Genomic DNA, 25,042 nt, shown 5'->3' on the forward strand with positions numbered 1-25,042 from the left:
TTAACTATAACTTTTATACATGTTTGCTATTTAACTTCATCCAACCTGTGTTATTCTGTTAAGGATAGGACGATGATATGAAAAGTAGGAAACGAATGGGAGTGTTTCAAGTTGAATGTGCCTCGAAAAAGTCAAATCGATGGTTGTTCCAATCGAGTGGGAGAGAGATAGATGCGGCGCAAGCGTACAATGAGCGTAATGAGACACAGTGTAATGGGACAATGTGCGTTATGGGACACTTTTTCGTGCGTGCAGCCGGAGTTCATCGATTTATTAGACGTTGTCACGTCAAAAAGGGGAGGTGGTTTGGGGTCCAGGCTTCTACGGTCGAGACACCGCGTGCGTGTGTTGCAGGCGATGGCGGCGGTCCCGGCTGTTCCCCAGGACTACCTGGACTTCCCCCCGGAGCTGGTGGCCCGGCCGCTGGCGCTGGTGGGGCTCACGGGCCTGGACGCGCTCCACAACGCCGTGCACCGCGCCATCTGGGAGGCCTTCAGCGGCGGCCGGCGCGCCGAGCGTGCCTCCGTGCTCTTCAAGCTGCTTGACCCCGCGCACGACTTCCCGCCCGTCAAGCCCAGGGTGCGTTAGCTTTAGACCTCGCCGCGGTGGCTCCCGGGTCAGTCCTTGGCCTCTACTGCTCTTTACAGTACTTGGCTTATAGACATTTCCTTTTTTTTTTTCCTATCATTTCCACTCCTTTTGAATGTTGTCGTGAATTTATTCTGCGTTTTCTTTCCACCCTGTGCTATTTTCATTCCAGCTTCCTTGATATTCCGTGCGCTCAATCTTACTTGTATATTCACAAGTATTATTTTTATCGGTGGACTTCGTACAACATTTGAAAACAGCCAAAAATTTTGCATGACTGCATTTTTTTTTTTCATATATATAAATCTTTTGGCTGTGTCTATGTTTTGCAGTCCCGGTAAGGAAGATGAGGAATTTAAATGCTCTGAAGGCTTACAAAACTATTTTTATTTTATGACAGGGTGGAATTTATATTCCTATACAAAATCAGGATGGTTATTTTGTTTGTTGGCTGCTGCCACAATCTACCCTGTATTCTGGTTTGCACATAACGGTGTAATACTTTTATCACAAGTTTTTCATTGTTTTTTTTGGAAGTTATAGAGGCCACTAAAATGTATAACTGTTTGAAGTCTAGTCTGTTGCTGAAAAAAAATATTGTTGGTACTAAAATGTATAACAGTTGAAGTCTAGTCTGTTGCTGAAAAAAATATTGTTGCTGCTGCAACAATCTAGCCTGTATTCTGGTTTGCACATAACGGTGCAATACTTTTATCACAAGTTTTTCATTGTTTAGGAAGTGATAGAGGCCACTAAAATGTATAACAGTTTGATATATTGTTGGTACTGCAGGGCCCTGGCTATCAGTATGGGTTCACAAGTGTTGTGTGGGGACCGGGCGCTGAGGGGGCAGGACCGGCCTTGTTGCAGAGGAGCTCGTACGACTGGTACATACCCAAGGGCATCCTGAAGCGCAACTGGATGGCCAAGCACCTGGACCAGGTCCCGGCGGTCGTCGTGGTTTTCTACGAGCTGGACTGGGACGACGCCCAGTGGAACGAGAAGAAGATAGAGTGTGCCTCGCGGGTGCAGTCCATCAGGTGCGTGCGACCTCGACAACTCGCTTAGCAATCACAGCAGTGGGTCTCAGCGGGTACACTTGTGGCAAGCTGGTAGAGATTATGACTTGATGTAAGTTTTTGGACATACGCCATTGCTAAGAACTTTTTCTGTTGAAGAAAAAACAAAAAATAAATAAATAAATAAAACCCAAAAAATACAAAAAAACGCAAAATTAAGCAAAAAAATTGCTGTTGTCAACAAGGATATAAACACCACAAAATATTCCGTAACAGGAATATGGTCAACAAAACAAAGAAAAACAAAATGTACTAAGAGAACGAAAGAAAAAACCCACAAATGATGATAACACAGAAATATTAAACCCAAAATAATCCAGCACAACAGTTGAAACGAGACAAAAACACGACAAAACGAAAAGACGAAACGAACACAATAGTTTTACCAAAACAGAAACATGCGACGTTTCGGGAACTGCAAGGTAGAGATTATGTATTTTATATATATATATATATATATATATATATATATATATATATATATGTATATATATATATATATATTTAAAAAAATGCAAAAATTAATTTTGTTTACTTTCTCGGACATTTCAACAAAGGAAATGCTTGCACAATCTAAGCATGTAAGTGAAAGTTCAAATTCTGGGATCCAGGGACTTTTTTTTTTGCATAATGTGTTAACTATTTGGCTGAGTTAAACGCGTAAACACTTTACTTGTGTTGGTCCTTCGTGTAGTCATAGTTCACTGCGGCAAATCAACTATACAAATATTATAAAAAGCTTAAATTTGTTACTCTAAGACTTCAAATAAAATTATGAATTTAAAAAAAATTATTTTAATATCGTGGAATATTGGCCGCTTCAAATACCCAGGGCAGCAGATAAGTGTGAGCCGTATCGACGCCAGTAAAATAAAATCTTTTACAATATAATGTATAAAATCTCCTAAAAGCACATGTATTCAGGACTAGCATTCCTGTCTTTTATATATATATATATGAACTAGAAATTAATTTTAAAAATTTATTAAGATAATAGGACACAATTTAAAAAATCTATTAACACAATAGGACACAATTTTACAATCCTAATATGTCATTCAAACCAACAGTCACTCCCAAATCATGCCAGAACACTTAAATTATTACATCTTGATTTCAAGTCAAAAAAAAAATTTGAATGCTGAAAAATATGTGCAGGAACTCTTGCAATGTGTCAACTTTTTCATCAGTGTTCTCCAGGAAATCACTTGATTTATGTGTGTGCTTAAATTGAGCCAATTTTGAAATTGTGGTTTCCTTGAACTGTTAGTCAGCTTTAATAGCAAGTCTGGATGAATGGATTGTGTTGTGAACAATATGTTAAGGCTATTTATCCTATTTGAAAACTAAAATTTTCAGAGATTTCTTCAACTCATGTAATTTTTGCTGGAAATGAGAATGTAGTTATTCAGAAAATGTGTCCACATCTATGACTGTTCAAGCAGAAAAGCTTCACACAAATGTTATTATTTATTAGTTTTAGATGATTTAGTTTCTGCTTGTATTCTTTAATTTTATTTATTACTTAACACAGTTTAGATATTTAATGCTTTATTTTCTATTAAAAAAAAATTCTAATAATACTTTCAGCCTTATTAATTCTTCAGTGATGCATTTGTAGTCTCCCCATGATGATTTGTATATTCACAATAGGGAAGTTGGCAAACGTGGGCTCTTCACTAGAGGTACGGACTTGTACCCAGCCCGCCTGGGGACCGAGTGTGTTGCGGTGCAAGCAGGGTGACTGGTGTTAAGCATGGTGGGAGCGTCCTCAAAATGTAGGCCAAGTATTCCACTTGAAAAAATATTGGTTCTGAATCTGCCAGGATCCAAACTTCTCATCATCATGGGGAGAGAGAGTAGTATTACCACTTCACTACCATGTCTCCTTTGGAGGGGAACAGGTTCTTTCCAAAGGTTTATACGTATTTATTCATAACTCTACTCGAGGGTTTAGTGTTGAAAACCTGGGTTCTCATTTGAACACAAATTATGTCCTGAAATTCCCTGGAAAATGTTTCACATTTAGCTTTCAATTTTGTAAAATTTTAACAATATTCAAATGTAATTAATGGTTTATTTATTTATTTATTTATTTGGAATTTGTCACATGCCCACCAACAGTCATAGACTTTAGTGGTGGGCACTACATGTAATAACAGGAACACAGTTATCACTACCAGTGTATGGACTCTCACCTCCATCTGTTTACTTAGTTTTGAAGTGAAACTTCTTTACAGGTGGTAGGGTTGTCGCGGCAATGACACGTCATCAGAGCGTAACAAATAGTGCAACGCTCAGGAATGGGGCTGTTGATGGCAGAGAGCAGGATGGGGAGGGAGAGTAATAAATCAATTACAATCAAACAACTTACAGACTTTTCTAACCATGTTTGTTAAAATTGTGAACCTCCATTGTGTAAGGGGGGCTACCTAATTTTTTTAATTCTTATGCTCACGCAAATTATTGAATTATTTTTGTTTTATTCGAGAGGATTATTGAAGTGTGAATTTTCACTCCAAACATACTGTATCAGCAATGAACGAATTTGATTTTCCTCAGGAGGAATAAAGTCCGTCACTCTATCAGTATCAGTATTGGAAATCCATCAAGTGATTCTTCACACCATGATTAGCTTTATTTTTAGGGTTGTATCTGATCGTCTGGGAAGTAAAGCGAAGTGTCTGGGCCGAAGGCAGGTAAACACAGTCTGTAAAGGTTGGCACCAAACAGCGACCGCTTGGCCGGCAGGGCGGCGCTGGAGGGGCGCGGCACGCGCACGGCGGTGATCCTGATCCAGCGGGTGGCGACCCTGCCCACGGGGGAGGACATGCTGACGGCGGAGCGGGCGGCATCCCTCTGCTCCAGCTGCGACCTCAACCCCAAGTCGCTGTTCGTGCTGCCCATGGGCGACCACCTGCACGGCTACACTCTCAGGTGCGTGGCCCCCGTGGGGTCATCTTCGTATTGTAAAACAGAGTTGCACTTTCCTACAGCACGTGAGGTCATTTGGCGTTCAGCCCGGAAGCAGCCCTTGCTAATACACATCTCTGTGGGTTTTTTTTTTTTGGGGGGGGGGGGGAAGTGGTAAATGTAGACAGCGCTGCTACGTTTTATGGATTTTACGTAATTATTACCGATTAAGTCACTCTTGTCGCCAAATTACGAAGGCTGGCAGAGTCCCCGTGTTATAAATATTACGTCGTTCTGAGTTGGTCACCTTCGAATATATATATAGTTGCTTGCTGCACAGTTCAATATATCTCAAACGTATTTTTTACAGAGCCAAACTTTTTTTTAATTTACGAACGCCACACGTGCGATAAGTTGCTCTTTGTACTGTTTCTGTACGTTTTTGTATGTTCGTATCTTTGGTTAATTAGTGAACTGGGTGTCGGTGTGGTTGTCCCAGGCTGGAGAACGCGTTCTTCGACCTGGCGCAGAACTACTACCACCACGAGGCGAGGAACGTGCGGTCCCACCGCGACCACCTCAACAAGACCACGCACCAGTACCTGTTCGTGCGCCACCTCTTCAAGATGGGCTTCCTCTGCGAGCTGAAGCAGGACCACCACACGGCGCACAAGTGGGTCCTTAAGGGTGTGCGCAGGGGCGCAACAACAAGGGGGGGCAAGGGTATTTTGCCCCTACCCCCCCTCCCTGAAACCTTGAAGTGGGGGCAAACGGGGGGCAAGGAAAGTGCTGTGTAATCAATTTTTAGATAATAAAACTGCTTAAATTAGCACCATTTTCCACCTTGAAATATAATATTTCCCGGGGAAGGACCCCCTGACCCCCCCCGCTTCAATAGGGGGGATTGATGATTCTTTATAAAAAGGTATATTGCCCCCTCCCCTTTGGAAATTTAGTTGTTGCGCCCCTGGGTGTGCGTGCGTGCATTAAAAAAAAAATGTTCTTCATATCTGAATCTTTTGTTGTTCGATAATCGTGAGTATCATACTTGATTCAAAATTATATTCAAATTAAAACATCAGGATTCGCAGAAGCCTGGGAGTGGTAGAGGAAGCCATGTGCATGGCTGCTAGGCTTCTGGAAATGCTGTTTTTTTTTATATCCAAATAACATATAAAATTATTCGTGAATATTGAATATCTTTTGAATCGAATTCAAACACACAGAGAAACACTTTTTTTTTTTCACACCCACCAGTTGTCCAAGAAATATTTATGCATAGTACAGTATAATGGAAAAGATATATAAATATACATGGTACCAAAATAGAGTGGTGTAAATTACAAGAAAATAAAAAAAAAAAAACATTGAAATGTGTAGTCTTAAACCTTTAAAATTGTAAGTTTAAGAATTTTTTTTATCTTACTGATAAAAAAAAGTGTTTTAATTATTTTTTAATTGTAATCATGGATTATTTGTTATGCAATAAAAAGGATAAATGGTTAATGTTGTAGGAAAACCGATCCAAATTTCTCATAAAATCTTATTAACTTCATACATGTTTGTACATTTTTTTTTTCATAAATTATTTTTTGATGAGTTCACGTTTTCTATCTATCGGAAAGGATTGATAAAAAAAATAATTTTATTTGAAATATAAAATTGAATAGAAAGTTATTCATGAAGAAAAAATTAGTGTGTTGCAGTAGCTTCTATATTGTCGCAGGATTGCGTTCGAAAATGTGCCAGGATTGAGAGACTGTAGGTTTATAGACAGTCAAAGCTTTGTTTGAACATTACAATGGCTGGAGAAAATATATCTCCCTTGTGCAAATTTAATTTGGGCATACTGTAAAAGACAGCCAAGTTATACGGATGAAAAATGTTCAGTGGTTCGCGAGGGAGAGAGAGAGAGAGAGGACGGGGCTTGTCGCAGGCACTACTCGCATACCTTGGCCTTGAAGCCAGCCAGTGATGCTGTGACTGTGAAGTCGCAGGCACAGATAACTAACGGAAGTTTGATGAAAGAAAGGACGGGATTCTATTTTTAAAGCCACGCACTTAGGTGGCGACTGCACGGCTGAAGAATGCGACAGGCGTCAACGGCAAGATGTCTAGTGGCGAGCGAGAGGGGTGGAGATAAAGCAGACAAATCACCAAAGCGCGCTTCACGCGATCACGTCGTAAATTCCTCAAAAAGACCTCGTTATAGCCGTGCTCTCGCTATTACTGTGCTCGCTATAACAGGATTCTACTGTAAATATACATGTTACCAAAATAGAGTGGTGTAAAATGCAAGAAAATAAAAAAAACATGGAAATGTGTAGTCTTAAACCTATAAAATTGTAAGTTTAAGAATTTTCTTTTATCTTACTGATGAAACAAAAAAAATATGTGTTATAATTATTTTTTAATTGTAATCACGTATTATTTGTTATGCAATAAGGATAAATGGTTAATGTTGTATGAAACCGATCCAAATTTCTCATCAAATCATCTGAACTTCATACATGTTACATTTATATCATTAATTTTTTTGTTGAGTCACTCTCTCTACCTATTGGAAATGAATGATAAGAAAAAAATATATATATATATGTATATTGGAAATGTCAAATCAAATAGAAAGTTATTCATGAATATTGAATATTTTTGGCCTCCTCGTGGACTCTTAATGCCTGCTAGTGGTTCGTGAGGGGGGGGGGGGAGAGAGAGATAGAGAGGGAGGGAGAGAGAGGGAGGGAGAGAGAGAGAGAGAGAGAGTGTTAGAGAGCTAGAGAGAGAGAGAGAGAGAGAGAGTGTTAGAGAGCTAGAGAGAGAGAGAGTTAGAGAGAGATAGAGTTGAGATAGAGTTAGAGAGAGATAGAGTTGAGATAGAGTTAGAGAGAGATAGAGTTAGAGAGAGATAGAGTTAATAGTGAGAGAGAGAGAGATAGAGTTAGAGAGAGATAGAGTTAAGAGATAGAGTTAAGAGTTAGAGAGAGATAGAGTTAGAGATAGAGTTAGAGAGAGAGTTAGAGAGAGATAGGGTTAGAGTTAGAGAGAGATAGAGTTTGAGTTAGAGAGAGTTAGAGTTTGAGTTAGAGAGAGTCAGAGTTAGAGAGAGAGAGAGAGGGAGAAAGAGTGAGTGTGTGCGATGACGGGGCTCGTCGCAGGCACTACTCGCAGGCGTACTCCGCCCTGCTGGACCTGCGGCTGGTGGACACCAACGCCCTCGAGATCAAGACGGTGGCCGGCTTCCTCAACTACAAGCTGTGCAGCCTCATGTTCCAGCTGAACCTGCCGCGCGACGCCATCGCGCAGTTCAAGAAGCACGTGGACCTGTTCCGCCCGCGCACCGGCGTGCCGGACCTGGCCTTTGAGCACGCCGCCTGGCTCTCCAAGCAGTTGAGTGCTAGCAACGGCTCTGGGCCGGCACAGGTAGCTTGGCTGTCGGATATGTGACATGTGACATGCCCACCGACAGTCGTTAGACTTGGGTGGTGGGCACGATAATTATACATGGACAAACACAACGTTATCACCACAAACGTACTGACTCTCTCCCCGGCGGTACCGTAGCAGGTAAGAACAACACACGGCCAACACACGAAAGAAGAGTACCACATGTTGGTGGTGATAACAAATACACAAACACAACAGACACGAAAAATGCAACACTACAGTAAACACTGATAACTACAGACAACACAGTTTTTAAATACTTGCCATGTTTATTCGTCAACAATTTCAATAATATTTTTAATTTTTTTTAATATTTAAAATAAACATTTTTAACTTAAGCACTATTTAACTGCAAGTAAATAGAAATGAAGATGGTTACCAAGTAAATAAATATGCACAGTGTTCAATAAACTTGCTTAGAATCAAGGATTAAAAAAAAACTTCTGAAACATATTTATTTACAATTATTTATCAATAATTTATTCATATAGTGTGGCCAGTAATCATAAATGTTGATTTTCATATCAGGTATCGCGGAATCTGTACTGGCATCGAGGTATTGTGATTTGGTTTGGGAACAGTCCTCTTTCCCTGACTTAAAAATAATATAAACTGGTTTGCTCATTATATTTCATACCAGCAAAAAAAAAGTTATTGCATAATTGTTGCACCGATAATTTAGGGCATCAAAATTTGGATTAAAAAGATCTCTCGCGTAAACGCCACATGATTTTTTTGGTCCCGCTATTATATTCCAAGCGCTTTGTAGAGGCATTTTTTCCGTATAAAACAATGTATTTTAAAGTAGAAATCTAATATTTGTTCGGACATTACCACTTATCTAATTAACAGAAATACAAAATTGTGTGATGTGTAAATTTTCTTTTAAAGACGTTTTCAAACATTATTACCTTTATCTGTTTGTCTGCGTCACTGCGGTTTATGGCTTATAAAAATGTAGCCAGCTATAGTTGCATCATTCATGTTTGGTTATTTTGCTTCCCGTATAGAGCGCGTGCACGTAGTCGAATATCAATATCGATATCTCGCCGATTGCATGCAACGCGTGCTCTCTTTCGAGTGCCGAGTTAACTACATTTGATATTCAATTTGAAAGATTTTTATATTTAAAAATTGGTTGTCTGTAAAGTCGGTTTACGGACGATAGTTTAACATCACAACGTTGATGAAATGATTGCATACTTTTATGAATAAAATTGAATAATTTTTGTTGAATCATCACTGTTTTGTATGGATACAAAGAAGGAGTGAAATGAAATCTACAATTTAACTTATAAATTTACTTTTATTTGCACTCATTAATTCAATCATGTTTATTACTTTGAGGAGATTATTTTAACTATAACTTTTATACTTGTTTGCTATTTAACGTCTTCCAATCTGTGTTATTCTGTTAAGGATAGGACGATGATAGGAAAAGTAGGAAACGAATGGGAGTGTTTCAAGTTTAATGTGCCTCGAAAAAGTCAAATCGTAAGCATACAATGAGTGTAACGGGGCACAGCGAAACGGGGCAATGTGCGTTACGGGACACTTTTTCGTGTGTGCAGCCGGCATTCATCGATTTATTAGATGTCGCGTAAAAAAAAAAAAAAACATTTTTTTCATAGAGGTCTTCGGGTAGTGGATTTTTAAGCCGGGTCGGGTCGGGTCGGGTCGGATAATTGCACAAAAAATTCGGGGTCGGGTCGGGTCGGGTATTGTCTTTCTAACATACCTGATGAAACTGGAAATTGTTATTGCAAAATGTTTTCACTGTATCTTAAATACACTTTAAAAAATTAATAAATATAAGTTAAAACATTACATCAAATTACAAAATAAGCATTGCTCAACATGAATTTTTTTTTGCAATTCAAATAAAAAACAACCCTATCAATTTTTTACTGAGCCTAATTTTTGATTTTGATGCAAAAAAAAAGCCCAGTTCTTCTACATGTTCTGCTGACAGCCGTTCCCGCCTGTGTGTCACAACATTGCTAGCACTTGAGAACACACGCTCACTGCATACTTCTGTGGCAGGTATTCCCAAATAATGATTTGCTGTTTTGGCGATGCTTGGAAAACGGCTTATTGTAGTTAAAATGTTAAAACATTATTTTAGCATTTAAAAACGTGTTCAAATCAGCATTACAGTAAAACCTCGCTCGTACGGCCCCCAGATTTTCGAGAAAAAAAAAAAAGAAAAAAAATTGAATATGAAAAATTGTAAGAACGTTAAAGTTAGGTAATTAAAATACAGTCGCATCCTGCAGCGTTCAGAACAAATACGGGCTACTTTAGACATACGCATTGCGCCACACTGAAAATATTAAAAATTTAAAAAAAAAGGGGCGGCAAATCGATGTAAATTACCGTCAATAGCGCGCCGTGCGCGGAGAAAGGTCATTGTACTGATCAGCTGTTACTACGGCGCGGCGTGGCCGCCGGCTGGCTCTCTCTGTTCTCTGAGCTGCGCATGCGCAGTACGCTCCGCCCAGACTCGTGACCTTCCATCAGCAGCCAGCCAATAGATGCGAGGTTAGCGGAAAAAAATATAAGCTCCACCTCCCGTGTACCAGTTATGTCCAGTTCTAATACCAGTTTATTGGAATACGCACCAGTTTTCTCACTGCTGTGACGTGTTCAAGTTTACGTTCATCTTGATGTCTTGATACCAATAATTAATTATTTACCATCCCCATAAATAAATGGTTAGTATAAAAAATATGCGTCAACTGTACAATACTTCTGAAATTATAAAATACGTATAAAACAGTTACCAAGACTCCGCTCATTTTATCTTGTGAAGTTTATGTCTCGTACCAGTATTTTTCGGCTAAGTTGTGACATAAAAACAGTATCAGACAAGCAGCCACGTAATATTCCCGACATTCCTGTTACGTTTATACATTCGTGAGTTTACGTTTTTCCCTCGTGCATTTTAGATTGTCTGCTGCTATAATTACTAGGACTTTTACACAGCTAGACTTAAATTATTACATGTTTAGAAATAACTTTCCATGTTATAAAATATGTATATTTTGCGATTTAAAATGTTCATTGCCGACTATAAACGTTACGTTTTTCACGATGTTTTTAGGCCTACTAGCTAAATTTATCTAGACTTAAAAGTACCCACGGTATTTTTTTTTTTTTATTTGAGCAAATATATTGTGTGTTCAGCATAATATATAGACACGGCAGGTCATTTCCCGGGGCAGCAGAACACGGCAACGGCAAGTTAACCAAGATTTTTTTTTTTCTTTATTAGACGTCTGACCCGAAAATTTTCGGGTATAAAAAGTGCCCGACCCGAGCCACGGGTAATTTAACTACCCGAAAAATACCCGGAAAGACGGGTACCCGCCGACCTCTAGTTTTTCAGTAACCTTGTGCTGATGGCGTGAGTGTTTCTGTGTCGACTGCACGCAGGTTCGGTGCGTTTGGGGACGTGTTCGACGAGACGATCAGGCAGGGACTGCCGGCGCTCCAGACGCAGCACCCCGGCTTCTACTACCAGCAGGCCGCCCAGCACGCCTCGGAGAGGAAGCAGCTGTGCGCCCGCCTCTGCCAGGTGTGCCAGCTGCCCGCAAGCAACACTAGCACTGCTGGACTCCGTGCATTACACGGCCCAGCACATTTTGTAATCCGTTCAGAATTATTTTGGATGGATTCCAGTTGTTCACCTTGGCTGCCAAGGTGACAAAACCAAACCATCACTTAAATTTTGGTATTATATACCTACATCACAGAAACCTGGTTCAATGAATATAGTATAAATTCCCATTACTTTACAGAACAATATTTGATCTTTAGAAAAGATAAAAATGCACAACTCACTAAAAAAAAAAAAAAGAGAGAGATGGTGTTGTGTTAGTTGCAGTTAAAAAACACGAGTTTATTCCAATTCATCCCATTGAACACCATAATTTCCCACAAATTGAATGTGTTTGGTTACAAATTAAAATTTTGAATAACAAGTATTTAATATTAGGTAACATCTATCTACCCCCTGCCCCCTCCCCGATAACACTCCAAATACATTCCAAGCTTTTTTTGAGTCTTTTGAAAAAAAATTATATTATCAAGATAAATTATTAATTCTGTGCTTTTGATGTTCCTGATATTGATTGGCTAATCAAATCCACTACTAGTATCCTGAACCTTCACTCTAAAGCTAATTATTTACTTAGTTGTATCTAGCCTATACCTTTATTAATTTAACAAAACTCAACCTTCAAAAAATCTACACCAATGTTCTGTGACCAACGCGGAAGATGTTCTTATCAAAGAAGACGTATATCATCCACTGTTAAAAGTTGTCTTAACAATTGACACTACACCACATAATATTAACGTAGCCTCTGTTATTATAAATTTTAAAGATGGCAATTATCTTGGTCTTTATAATAAGAATTAAAAATAATGAGTGGACAAATTTCTATAAATCTTCCAATGATAATGAACTTGTTGACCAGCTCTAAATGTATAATTGATAAAATTGATACTTTCATTCCACTATTTACAAAAAATTTATCTACGTAAATATCCTGTTTAGTTTACTTAATCAATTCTTTAAAATCCAAGAAACGCTATCACAAACTGTACAAGAGGAATAATAACTTTTTATGATAATTGTTTTTCGTATTACCGTTGTAATGTTGCAAGACCCTGCCCTCCTAATTAAATAATTTTTCTTTTAAACTATTTTCATGAATGTAAATATTTCTTAAAAAGTCTTTCTAATGATATTTTACCGTTTGTTATATATTTTAGGGTTGATATTTTTTACTTGCTATGTTTTTAAGAAGGTATTTATTATTTTACTAGACATTTTCAATCAGTACTATTTTTTATGTAATTATTCACAAAGAAGCCGCTGTTCTAGATTTTTACCTATTTAGGCCTACTTTTTCAGGTTATTTCTAAATGATTTGTATTATAATTATTGTTCTTAAATTTTATTAACGTGTTGTAATATAATTATAAATCACGGGACTGTGTCTGGGCTTGTGTGATGGTTAGAAAGAGAGGCATGAGAGGCCTGTAAGTGGGAGTGAGAGAGGAACAGTGCTTCCCCGCCAACCGAGATAAAGACGGTAATTCCCCCCCTGCATGGGAACCGAGTGATAACTGCTGTCTCACGGTGTGGGAGAGAGAACGAGAATGGGAGTCCCCGATTTCGATGTGAAATTGAAAAGAGACTGATCAGGGGAAGCCCAGAGTTCTGTGTGTAAAAGATTTTTTCATGTAGTGTAACTTGTTCTGTGATTGGCTTGTATCTGTAAGAGTGAATGAAGTGTGCGTGTGATTGGTCGGTGAGGTCATGTGACGTCTACTCCTGCGTGGAGGAGAGTGTGGCAGGACTTCACCAGTCGTCTGTCGAACGCTGGACAAGTAGGTCGCGTTCGATGGCTTCTCGCTAAATTATAATGTAATTTATGAAGAGATAATTTCACGTTGGTGGTCGGAGCCAGGCCTATTATTAAATCAACCTAATTTTTTATATATTTTGTTTTGGGTATAACTTAACTAGAAATTGCGGCCACCTTCGTAGGCGTTTTGGCTCGGGGCGAGATTCGTTTTCGCTGGGTGCGGCCCTGTTCCAGGTCGCACCATCTTCGTGTACTTGCAGTAAAACATTACTGAAGGACTTCATCTACGCTATTATTTTTCATTAATTTCTCATCATGCGAGCTACCAGCAGTATTCTCGACAGTTAGATATACATGTGGAACGAGTGAATGAACAATTGTAAGTGTTTGGATTCGTCGGGGCATTTTTGTTGTTTTTTTTAATTTTTTTCCAAAACAGAATGCCCCGACGAATCCAAACACTTACAATTGTTCATTCACTCGTTCCACATGTATATCTAACTGTCGAGAATACTGCTGGTAGCTCGCATGATGAGAAATTAATGAAAAATAATAGCGTAGATGAAGTCCTTCAGTAATGTTTTACTGCAAGTACACGAAGATGGTGCGACCTGGAACAGGGCCGCACCCAGCGAAAACGAATCTCGCCCCGAGCCAAAACGCCTACGAAGGTGGCCGCAATTTCTAGTTAAGTTATACCCGAAACAAAATATATAAAAAATTAGGTTGATTTAATAATAGGCCTGGCTCCGACCACCAACGTGAAATTATCTCTTCATAAATTACATTATAATTTAGCGAGAAGCCATCGAACGCGACCTACTTGTCCAGCGTTCGACAGACGACTGGTGAAGTCCTGCCACACTCTCCTCCACGCAGGAGTAGACGTCACATGACCTCACCGACCAATCACACGCACACTTCATTCACTCTTACAGATACAAGCCAATCACAGAACAAGTTACACTACATGAAAAAATCTTTTACACACAGAACTCTGGGCTTCCCCTGATCAGTCTCTTTTCAATTTCACCTCGAAATCGGGGACTCCCATTCTCGTTCTCTCTCCCACACCGTGAGACAGCAGTTATCACTCGGTTCCCATGCAGGGGGGGAATTACCGTCTTTATCTCGGTTGGCGGGGAAGCACTGTTCCTTTCTCACTCCCACTTACAGGCCTCACATGCCTCTCTTTCTAACCATCACACAAGCCCAGACACAGTCCCGTGATTTATAATTATATTACAACACGTTAATAAAATTTAAGAACAATAATTATAATACAAATCATTTAGAAATAACCTGAAAAAGTAGGCCTAAATAGGTAAAAATCTAGAACAGCGGCTTCTTTGTGAATAATTACATAAAAAATAGTACTGATTGAAAATGTCTAGTAAAATAATAAATACCTTCTTAAAAACATAGCAAGTAAAAAATATCAACCCTAAAATATATAACAAACGGTAAAATATCATTAGAAAGACTTTTTAAGAAATATTTACATTCATGAAAATAGTTTAAAAGAAAAATTATTTAATTAGGAGGGCAGGGTTCTGCAACATTACACCGTAAACAAATGAAAATTCTGATAAAACAGAATAAAATTAACTGGTCGAGAGTAACAAATACATAATAACATTAAGAAGAGTAATCCCAAAAAGTTTTGGTACTATGTAAAATTAATGAATGATGGTTATTATGATCAATACTCCTTAAAAATCAATGTTCTTATGTGTAGGGATCATTCTGTGTTGTCCAATGTTTTTGATGAATATTTTACTAGGGTCTGTGTGTCTTCCGTTTGTAACTCTCAGATTCCTAATATTGAAATGGGTCTTGATTCTATACCTGTACCATTTTTGAAAGTCTTGTTCTTTGGTTCACAAGACGTCAAGATCAACAGGACCTGATGGCATTCCGAACTTTATTTTGAATGGTTGTACCCATTTGTTAGCACCATTACTACAACATTTTTTTAATACAAGTTTGTAATCACAAGTGTTTCCCAATAAATGGAAAATAGCCAAGGTAATACTAGTCCATAAAACCAGTTCGAAATTTAATGTTTCCAATTATCGTCCAATGGTAATGTTTTGTCCAGAATTTTTGAAAAACATTATGTCCAAATTTCAAAAATTTCATTTCAGTAATAGATTATCTAGTAGTCAACATGGCTTTAGAAAAAGAATGGCTACTAACTTAATTACATTTCACAATCCCACATATGATGATGATGAAGTAGTTAGTAGGCGACAGGTAGTTGCCTGCTATTTTATTTTGCCAAAGCCTTTGACATTGTTAAACACACTATTACTTGATAAGTTATCTCAGTTTGGTGTATGTGATAACTGTATAAATTGGTTTTACAGTATTTTGATCAACAGAAGTTTTTTTTTGTAACTATAAATAATAATTCCTCTCTCTTCAATGCTAGTTCTGGAGTTTCTCATGGTGGTGTCTTATCCCCTCTTCTTTTTAATATCACAAGTGTCTTAAAGTACTCCACCGGAATCCTTTTTGCAGATGATTGGAAAATTTATAGGAAAATTAGTATTCCCTATGACTGCTTATTATTGCAACATGATATCAATAAAATTAGTAATTGGTGCATTGCATACACAATTTAGTTAGGCTTAACAAGGATAAAACTAAAATGATATTCTTTACGTGGTAATATTACCCAGTTAAGTACAACTATATTTTGTTGAACTCTCATATCATTAGAACAACCTTAATAAAAGTTTTTGAAATCTTCTTATACTCTATGTTATTTTTTCATAAGCATGTTAACTATCTATATTCTACCACCCAAAGAACTTTGGTCCTTATTAAATTTATCACTTTTTATGCTACACATGCAGATTCTGTTCTTTCCCTCTATTTTTTCTTAATTAGATCTAAATTAGAATATTTCTATATCATTTGGAACTACATAAATTTATTTACTGGTGGTTATAAGATTGAAAACATTCAAAACAAAATAATTGAATTACATAATTAATCTAAAGAGATTCCCTTATTCTATCCTTACACCTCTCTCAGTTCGTTGAGACTAATTGATGCACTCTTTATTAAATTGTACAATTGTAAAATTCAATGTAATTCTATCCTTGAAAATTCTGGCTTGAGAGTATTATAATTCAATAGTCGTTCAAGATCTACTTTTTACACAATTAATAATAAAAATGACCTTATCTATAGACTTATTTCTAATTACAACAAGTTAGATTTATAATATTATCAGTTGAATAATTTAAAATTTGTAATTTTGAAGTCATGCAAAATGTTAATTACTTAGTTAAAAACATAGTACAGTAGAACCTCATTTTTACATATTTCAAGGGACCAGGAAAGAAATATGTAAAAACCGGGAAAACGCAAAATGAGGGAAATGTTCAAATTTTTTTATCATCTCACTGTATGGGAAACAATAACAAAATATATACCACACTAAATAATATGTCAGAGACGGTTACGTTTTTATATATTAACTACAACTTCACTATCTCACATAATTAAAATTATAAATATGTCCAATATCGCCGTTCTTCATTATTGCCGAAAGTTAAACATGAAATTTGCTGTTCTTGTGTAAGAGATGAGAATGTTGAAGCATCTTGATATAGCCACTTGGTGCTGAAATTTTGTAACACAATTGATTTTTGAACTTTGTATTTAATTACGTGTTAAAGTTTTATTAATTTCAGATTTTTTGAGAAATAATACTATAAAACGATAGCTACCACCATCAATATAATTGTTTACTTTGAGGAATAGAAGTTAAATTGCCATTGCATTGTTTGGATATTCATTGCAGCCATTTGACTTTTCAGAATGTTTCTAATGTGTTAAAATGAACATCGCCAAATATGCACGAAGACGCCATATTTATAGGAAACTCGTACGTTGCTTAAAACATATTTTAATAATGGAACAGTTATCCGCTCTTTTGTGTATTTAAAATGCGAGTTTGACTTTTATTTTCATGCAAAATTAGGGATGGTGATTTTTCGTTTTCGCGAAATAGATGCGAAAATATGCTAAATTATATTTTTTCCGCTATAAAATGCGAAATCTAGACTATTCCGAGATAAATGCGAAATCAAGGTACAAATCGTAGATTCGTCTTCACTCTACACAATTTATTTACAGATTGTATTTTGTTTCAGTTCAGTATCAAAAGAAACCATCATTTTATGGCGTATTCAGCACAAGTATCTTATTGTCATGTCATTCGCAACACTTGTTCGTAAATATTGAATGAAAAATGGCCATCCGTGCCTCGCGATTGTAAACAAAGCAAAGAAAAACTAGCTGGAAGAGTGTCCGTCATCTTGCAGAGTACAAGTTTTTAGGCCGCCATATTGCGACATCTCTGCTTCGCCGCGCTAATAATTCCCATTTTCTGGCTGTGTTTCACGTGAAATCCGCGTTCTTGTGTAGTCTGTGGAAGGTGGTGTGTTTACAAATATGTGCATACTCGTGAATGTGTTGTATACTGTTATTTCTCGTGGTAGCCGACCTCCGTAGCGTAGTCGGATGCACACCGGCTTACGGTGCGAGGGGTCCAGGGTTCGAGTCCTGGGTAAGGCATGGGTGTTAATTTACGTACAGAGAATTGATTGCTGATGATATGATAAGGTCTCGGATAAGGACAAAGTACCCTCTGGCTGTTGGTGTAATACTGTAGGCCACCCTAATTCACATAAAACATAAAAATTTATCGTGGTAAAAATGGGACGAAACGTAATTTCCATTCGCGATCGCATAAATGAATACAAAGTGAACAGTTCTACGAAAGTGATACGAATATTTTAATGCACAATTTATTTATTTAATCGCCATCTGGAGTGGAAAAAAAAAAAAAAGATTCACAGAGAAATCAGATGAAAAAAAAAAGTCGGTAAAACGGCAAGAAACGGTTTCTGGCATGATTGAAAACCAAAAGAAGGCAAAAATTGAAAAAAAAACCGAAAAAAACGAGTTTCAATAACATTATTTGTGCACTCTACATCAACTATGGCCATAACACGGCTAAAAGATATTTATTGCAATTTTAAGTATTCAATTTATTGCACTCATAAGTGCTAAAAAGTTGTTTGGAAACCTGCCAAGATAGGTTATCTTTGTATTTGTGCTAGATCTTTATTTCTGTGGTTGTTGATAATTGATATGTGTATTATTTAATGCTTTTTAAAAATATACTTTTCTTCAGTAATGTAAAATGAGAGAATTGGCTAAATCTTGTTTTTAAAAATGCTACAAAATGCTAAATTTTAAATTCAAAATGCTAAATGTTATTATTTAAAATGCTATAAATCACCATCTCTATGCATAATACATTTAAGATTAAAGGGGAACGCTAAGAAAAGTATTATTAATTTTCATGTTTATGTCACCACACGTTTGGTTCATGGCCGTATGGTGTACAATAGCACGTGGCACAAAAAAAAAGTAAGTTGTTTACAATGGCGAACGAAGCTGTGGTGACCATACACTCATGCAGTAACGCTTAATAACTAAACTTCACGCTATTCATTTTGAGAATTTATTGTTTTCTCTAAATTTTCCGATGGTTTGCCACGAAATACAGCACTAATTCTACGTAAACAGTGGGAAATGCTTTTGCACAAGGCGGGAAAAGAATGCATTATTAGTATAGGGAAATTGACAGTGCATGTAAAAAAATACTATGTTAATCGCGGGAATTCGTATATCGCGGGTACGTAAAAATGAGGTTCTACTGTAAAATTTATAACAGAGATTTGTTCTTCTGTTTTTTCCCCCCCTTGTTTATTATTTGTTGTATGTATTTAATAATGTTTGTGGTAGTATTGTATTTGTTGTGGTTGTTGTATGTGTTGTCTCTGCTAACATGTGGTACTTTTGCCTTTTTACGTTAGCCATGTACAGTTATCTTGCCTACTATGGTGCTGATGGGGGTGGGAGTCCGTATGTTGCGGTGATAACCTAGTGTTTCTATTGTATATTTGTTGTGCCCACTATTCGAGTCTAACGACTGTCGGTGGGCATGTTACAATTTTAAATAAATACGTAAATAAATAATAAAAATTATTAATAAAAAATGCTGAAATCTTTTTTTTTTTTAATATCTTTGCTACATAAAAAGGAAATGCAATTTTTTATCCAGAAAGTGTAGCAGTCAGCACAGAGCAGCTAGCGGTTGCTGACAAGAATGATAACCCAATAAAAACCACATACAACACGTACATATGCATTTCTATGAAGGAAAAAAGCCACACAGCTTCAGCCTATTGACTTGACAAATGGCGGCACAGAATATACTGGGTTCTGCTGCAGACAAGCATCGCAGCTCGGTGAAAGTCGCACGCCCCAGTTGAGCGTTGTTTCGGACGACACGCCGGTAAAGAGCCTTGCCGGAGCGTCCTGAGGGACAGTGGAAGTGTGGGCGTAACGGGACGCGGTGCCGCAGGGCGTGACGGAGTACCCGGAGCCCGACCCGCTCGCCGGCTGGGAGCAGCTGGAGTTCTACGGGCAGCGGCCGTGGCGGCCGGGCAAGCTGAGCGCGGAGCCGCCCGACCCCGCCAAGGAGCGCAGCGCCTTCCAGGCCCTGCAGTTCCTCGAGCGGTTCCGCACCGACCACTCCGTGAGTACCGGCGTCCGCACCCCGGCTCCGCAGGCTACACACCTGGAGAATGGGGATGTTATTTTTCTTTTGTAGCTGTGTTATTTTTTTGACGTGACAACGTCTAATAAATCGATAAACGCCGGCTGCATGCAAGAAAAATGGTCCCGTTACGCACATTGTCCCGTTTCACTGTGTCCCGTTACACTCATTTTAAATTGCTCTTTGCTAACCTGAACCTCCTAGCATTGCGACCGAGTCCGTGGCGTAATTCTGTTTCCATGCATTTCAATGTAACATTTTCATTGCTCTTTGCTAACCCGTTCCTCCTAGTATTGCTGCAGAGTCCGTGGCGCAAATATATTATTTTTGACTGCATTTTGGTGTTGGGTAAGTCATTTTCCTTCACATCATCCTTGAAACACTCCTATTCGTTTCCTACTTTTCCTATCATCGTCCTATCCTTAACAGAATAACACATATTGGAAGAAGTTAGATAGCAAACATGTATAAAAGTTATAGTTAAAATAATCTCTGTTTAAAGTAATAAACATATTTGAATTAATGAGTGCAAAGAAAAGTAAATTTATCAATTAAATTGTATATTTCATTTCACTCCTTCTTTGTATCCATACAAAATAGTGATAATTCAATAAAAAGATTCAATTTTATTCATAAAAGTATGCAATCATTTCATCAATGTTTTGTTATGACATTGTCACGTTAAACTATCGTCCGTAATCCGACTTTACAGACAACCAATTTTTTTTTGTTAATGAATTTGAATCATAACCTATTAAATAACTTCACAGAAATTCTGTTTCCTAAATGCCTAAATTTAATCTTCGAAAGACAGCGTAAGTGAACACCTCAACACTTGACGTTTTTTAGCCGGTATTCACAAGAACTTTCCTGGTACAACTTTCGTCAGTATGATTGATTTACACTGCTTCTTTTAAAAACAGGAAAGGCCAGTATATGAATTTAAAATATTTGGTTGCTTCTGCAGAAGAAAAACCATCTTTCAAGGAAGAAGCTTTAAAAAAAACTAGAAGTAAATAATGTGGTGATAGACAATGTCTCCAGGTGTGTGAAAGAAGAGGGAGAGTCCCAAAAGGGAGTAGAGAGATGACGTGGGAGGGAATCTTTCACAAACACCATTAGCTTGCTCTCTCGCCCACTCCCCCATCCATTCCAAAGTTTTATCTTGTCTCATCTTTCACACCTACACCAGTTCACAAGCCAGTCTAAAGTGGTGTTAGTGATTCAGTTTAGATGTAGAGTGTGTAGTTTTCCAAATAAGATTTTCCCCGTAGCTGAGAGTAGTGAAAAGGGCTTTGAGTTACAGCAAAAAAAGTACAATACAGCCACACAGCAGGACATATGAAAATTTTCCAATAAAATAAAAATAGTTAAAGGTTAAAAATTTGGTAGATACTTTTTTTTGTTCATAAACATAAATACATTTCAACATGATTTGTTCCATGCAATATTTCTCCACTACGATGCACCATTTCGAAAATACTTTTGCTGGAAAAGTCGTGAAAACCAAAAATAAGAGCCTATTTTTGTATGAATTTGTGAAAAAATGAAGAAAAATTAGAAAATAGCATTTCAACATCAAAGTATCAGGAATTGTATTATTTTTCAAGTTCATTGTGATACAAAAAAATTTCATGTCTCTAAGGATAGGGATATAAAAAAGTCATGCTAAACTCAAAAAATATCATGAATTGTAATGTAAAGTTAAATAGCAATTTTCAAATTTTTTATGTTTTTTTATACAATATATTCAATAATATTAGAAATTAGGGTTTTATTTTAATTTACAATGTTGAAAAACCTAATTACATAAACATTAAGAGCCTGCCATAAAAATCACTTAAATAAACGTTTTTACTTATTTCTTAAGCTTTAAATTTTTATATTTGTTGAGAGTCTGGAAAAAATGATATGGTTACTGAAGCGTTTTGAGCATGGTAGTGTGTACTGTACTGTGGCGGAGTTGAAGTAGCTCGGGCCGAGACGATTTTCGCTCCTAAGAAACAATTATTACAAAACTTAACTTTGTACAGTGGTATTATAAACTAGTCTTAGTAATATATAAAACGTTTACCACCACAAACCTTGTACGTCAGACCAAAAATGTGTAGTTAAGTCTTAAATGATAATTTCTTGCAACAATCCACAAGAATGCATTTCATAAATGCATTTTCTATAGTAGACTCTCAATATTGAACCAAAATAATCAAAAAAAATTACTATAAATAGTAATAGTAAGAAATTACAATATTTTAACATTTTATCATTAATAGACAATTTAATTAATTAAAGTTGAGGGAAAACTATTTATTCAAATTTATGGAAATAAAAATACAAATTACATAAGTATGAAGAGTATGAAGTTGAAAATTGCTTAAGCGAACATTGTTGCATGTTTCCTAAGCTTTAAGCTGGTATATTTTTTGAGAGTGATATAATCGATCTGATCTATGAAGCGTTTCTAGAGGCATAGTGTAAACTGGTACTGGAGTGGTGCTGAAGTCTCTCTAGCGGGGACAAAGTTCGCTCTTAGAAAAAACCAAGTTTTTTAATGTATGGAAAATTATCCCAAAGCTGACCTTCGAACAGTGGCAGGATCAACGTTTCTTAGTGACATACCTGAAGTTTACTGCCCAAAACCTTGTGCGTCACACCGAAAACATGTAATTAAGTCCTAAATGATAATTTCTTGCAATGATACATTAAATTCATTTCATAAATGCAATTTCTACATTAGACTCTCAGTATGGACACCAAAATAATCTTGATTCATTATTCTAAAAGGTGATATCAAAAAATGTTATAAAATTAGATATTTTTTTAAATTTACGGAAATCAAAATACAAAATTACTTATATAAACATGAATGGTCAAACCTGCAAATCACTTTTTTTTAAAAATTTTGTTGCATATTTCTTAAGCTTTAAAATTATATTTGTTAACAGTCTACAATAATCTATTGATTCACTACAGCGGTCGGGGCATCGCAGTGTGTAACGTACTAGAGGTCATGATACAGTCGTTTGGGTTGGGGTGTTCAAATCCCAGGAAGCAAAGATTTGACTACATAGGTCAAGAGTCACTAGTAAATTGCTTTAATTAAGTATTTTAAGTAGATGGAAAAGCATTTTTGATTTTATCACATCGCACCAGAATAAAAATATATCCTTATTATTAGAATATACATCCATGAAAACTAGTATTTGTGTTTTGTTTTCTAACTAACTATGTAGCCTGGGTAAATTACATATTGACTGCCTACAATACGAAAATGATATTATGAGACAGTTACTTTCAGATTATGCCATTTTGTTTATTAGTATGTGTATTTATTTAAGTAATTAATTTTTTTTTAGATTATGGCTTCATTTTCTTGTTATTTACATACTGAAAACATGTTTTCATATGATATCATGCTTTATCCAAAATATGGCATCATGTTTGATCCCTAGACTTTAAACCTTTTATTAGTGATTCCATTCTCCATTCTAAACTAACAGATACATACCACCCAAATTAAAGATGAATACTTAAATTCTGTTTTATGAGAAAGAAATCCACCCTGAGTTTTTTTTATATATATTTACACATATAATTATTTAACTTGAATTTTAGGGTGTTCCTGTTGACCATTTCTAAAAAAATAAGTTCATTTCAATTTTATTAAGCCATATTAAAAACCCTTCACAAGAGAAAATTGAATAAAATATTATCTTACATGCGTTAATTTAACACAAATATACTAAATCTAAATCAAGTAAAGTATACAAATCTGCAGAATTTCCTAAACAAAATTAGTTCACCAACTTCTGAACCATCAAGGTGGTGAGTAACGCACGTCACACAGGCTTGCTACGATCGTAGCCCCTCCACAGGACGGAACACACTCTGTTGCTTAGGCTACTCTAGCGATTCAACTGATTGTGGTAGACTCTTTATAATTATACCGTCTTAAAGCTTAAGGAATAGGCAAAAACATTTAGGTATGTTGGGCCCTTCATTTGCATGTGAATCATAATTTTATTTCCTGGACTGGTTTAAAAAAAAAATCAATAATTTTATCCATTGTTGTTTCATCTTGAGTATTCAAGTTTGAAATATTTTTTTGCGTGGTTTTGTAGAATAACTTTTCTGTATTATTTTGATGGCCTAATCGAGAGTCTACGGTAGAAATTGCTTTTACGGGAAACATTTTACTGGATGGTTGTAAGATGCTGTCATTAAGTCCTTGAGTGCATGTTTCCGGTGTACGGCGGTAAACTTTCGGTATTTTACTAAGCATAGTCGACTCTTAACACTGTACGGAAATTCAGCTTTGGACAAATTTTTTGGAGGTTTGTGCCTCTTTTTTTTTTTTTTTTTTTTTTTTTTTTTTTTTTTTTTTTTTTTTTTTTTTTTTTTTTTTTTTTTTTTTTTTCTGGAGTAAGTGAGGAACTCCTGCGGGAGCTGGAGGAATGTAAAAGGCATTGCTCGAAGTGCGGCTTTCCAAGCACTAACGAAGGATGGTTGCAGTTTTGTCCTGGAATGTTGAATTTGAAAGCTGAGAAATCTCACGTGAAAAACGATATGTTGCGTCACAGTAGGAAGGGAGGGAGAACTGTCAACACCGCTACTCACAGGACGCGCACACCCAAACATTCTGGTTTGTTTTTAGATTTCCCCCTCCTCCAGCCGAATGCCAGGCCAGCAAGTCACAGTCTCTTGCCAGCGCCGCCTGGCTGGCAGACGAGCTCAATGGTGTCATTCATAGTGCTTTTCACGCACTGCTCAGATGTATTAACTGAACAGTTTACACTTAATCTTAACACATTTATTTAAAAATCAAATACAAAGGAGAGTTATTTACACACAAACTAACTCCATACTGCAATTATAAATATTTTTGCCCAAAGTTATAAATTTTCATAGGAGATGCACTACATTTAAAAAAAAATCTGGTTAAAATGTGCGATCCATACGCAGGTAAATTAGGTAAAACAGAGCCTACAAAA

The 25,042-nt window shown here is 36.8% G+C and overlaps 1 protein-coding gene across 1 annotated transcript in view; it reads left to right on the top strand.

The window, feature by feature from the left end:
* The window catches only part of LOC134539916 (trafficking protein particle complex subunit 11), a 70,858-nt gene that overhangs the window by 3,441 nt on the left and 42,375 nt on the right, over positions 1 to 25,042 (top strand). The window contains exons 2-8 of the mRNA XM_063382267.1: positions 355 to 579; positions 1,459 to 1,628; positions 4,419 to 4,604; positions 5,080 to 5,253; positions 7,736 to 7,966; positions 11,460 to 11,601; positions 19,857 to 20,030. Of these exons, the coding sequence (XP_063238337.1) occupies positions 358 to 579; positions 1,459 to 1,628; positions 4,419 to 4,604; positions 5,080 to 5,253; positions 7,736 to 7,966; positions 11,460 to 11,601; positions 19,857 to 20,030 (1,299 nt within the window). The 5' untranslated portion in view covers positions 355 to 357. The remainder of the gene's footprint in view (positions 1 to 354; positions 580 to 1,458; positions 1,629 to 4,418; positions 4,605 to 5,079; positions 5,254 to 7,735; positions 7,967 to 11,459; positions 11,602 to 19,856; positions 20,031 to 25,042) is intronic.

Source organism: Bacillus rossius, chromosome 16 (genome assembly GCF_032445375.1).
Source record: "Bacillus rossius redtenbacheri isolate Brsri chromosome 16, Brsri_v3, whole genome shotgun sequence".
NCBI lineage: Eukaryota > Metazoa > Arthropoda > Insecta > Phasmatodea > Bacillidae > Bacillus > Bacillus rossius.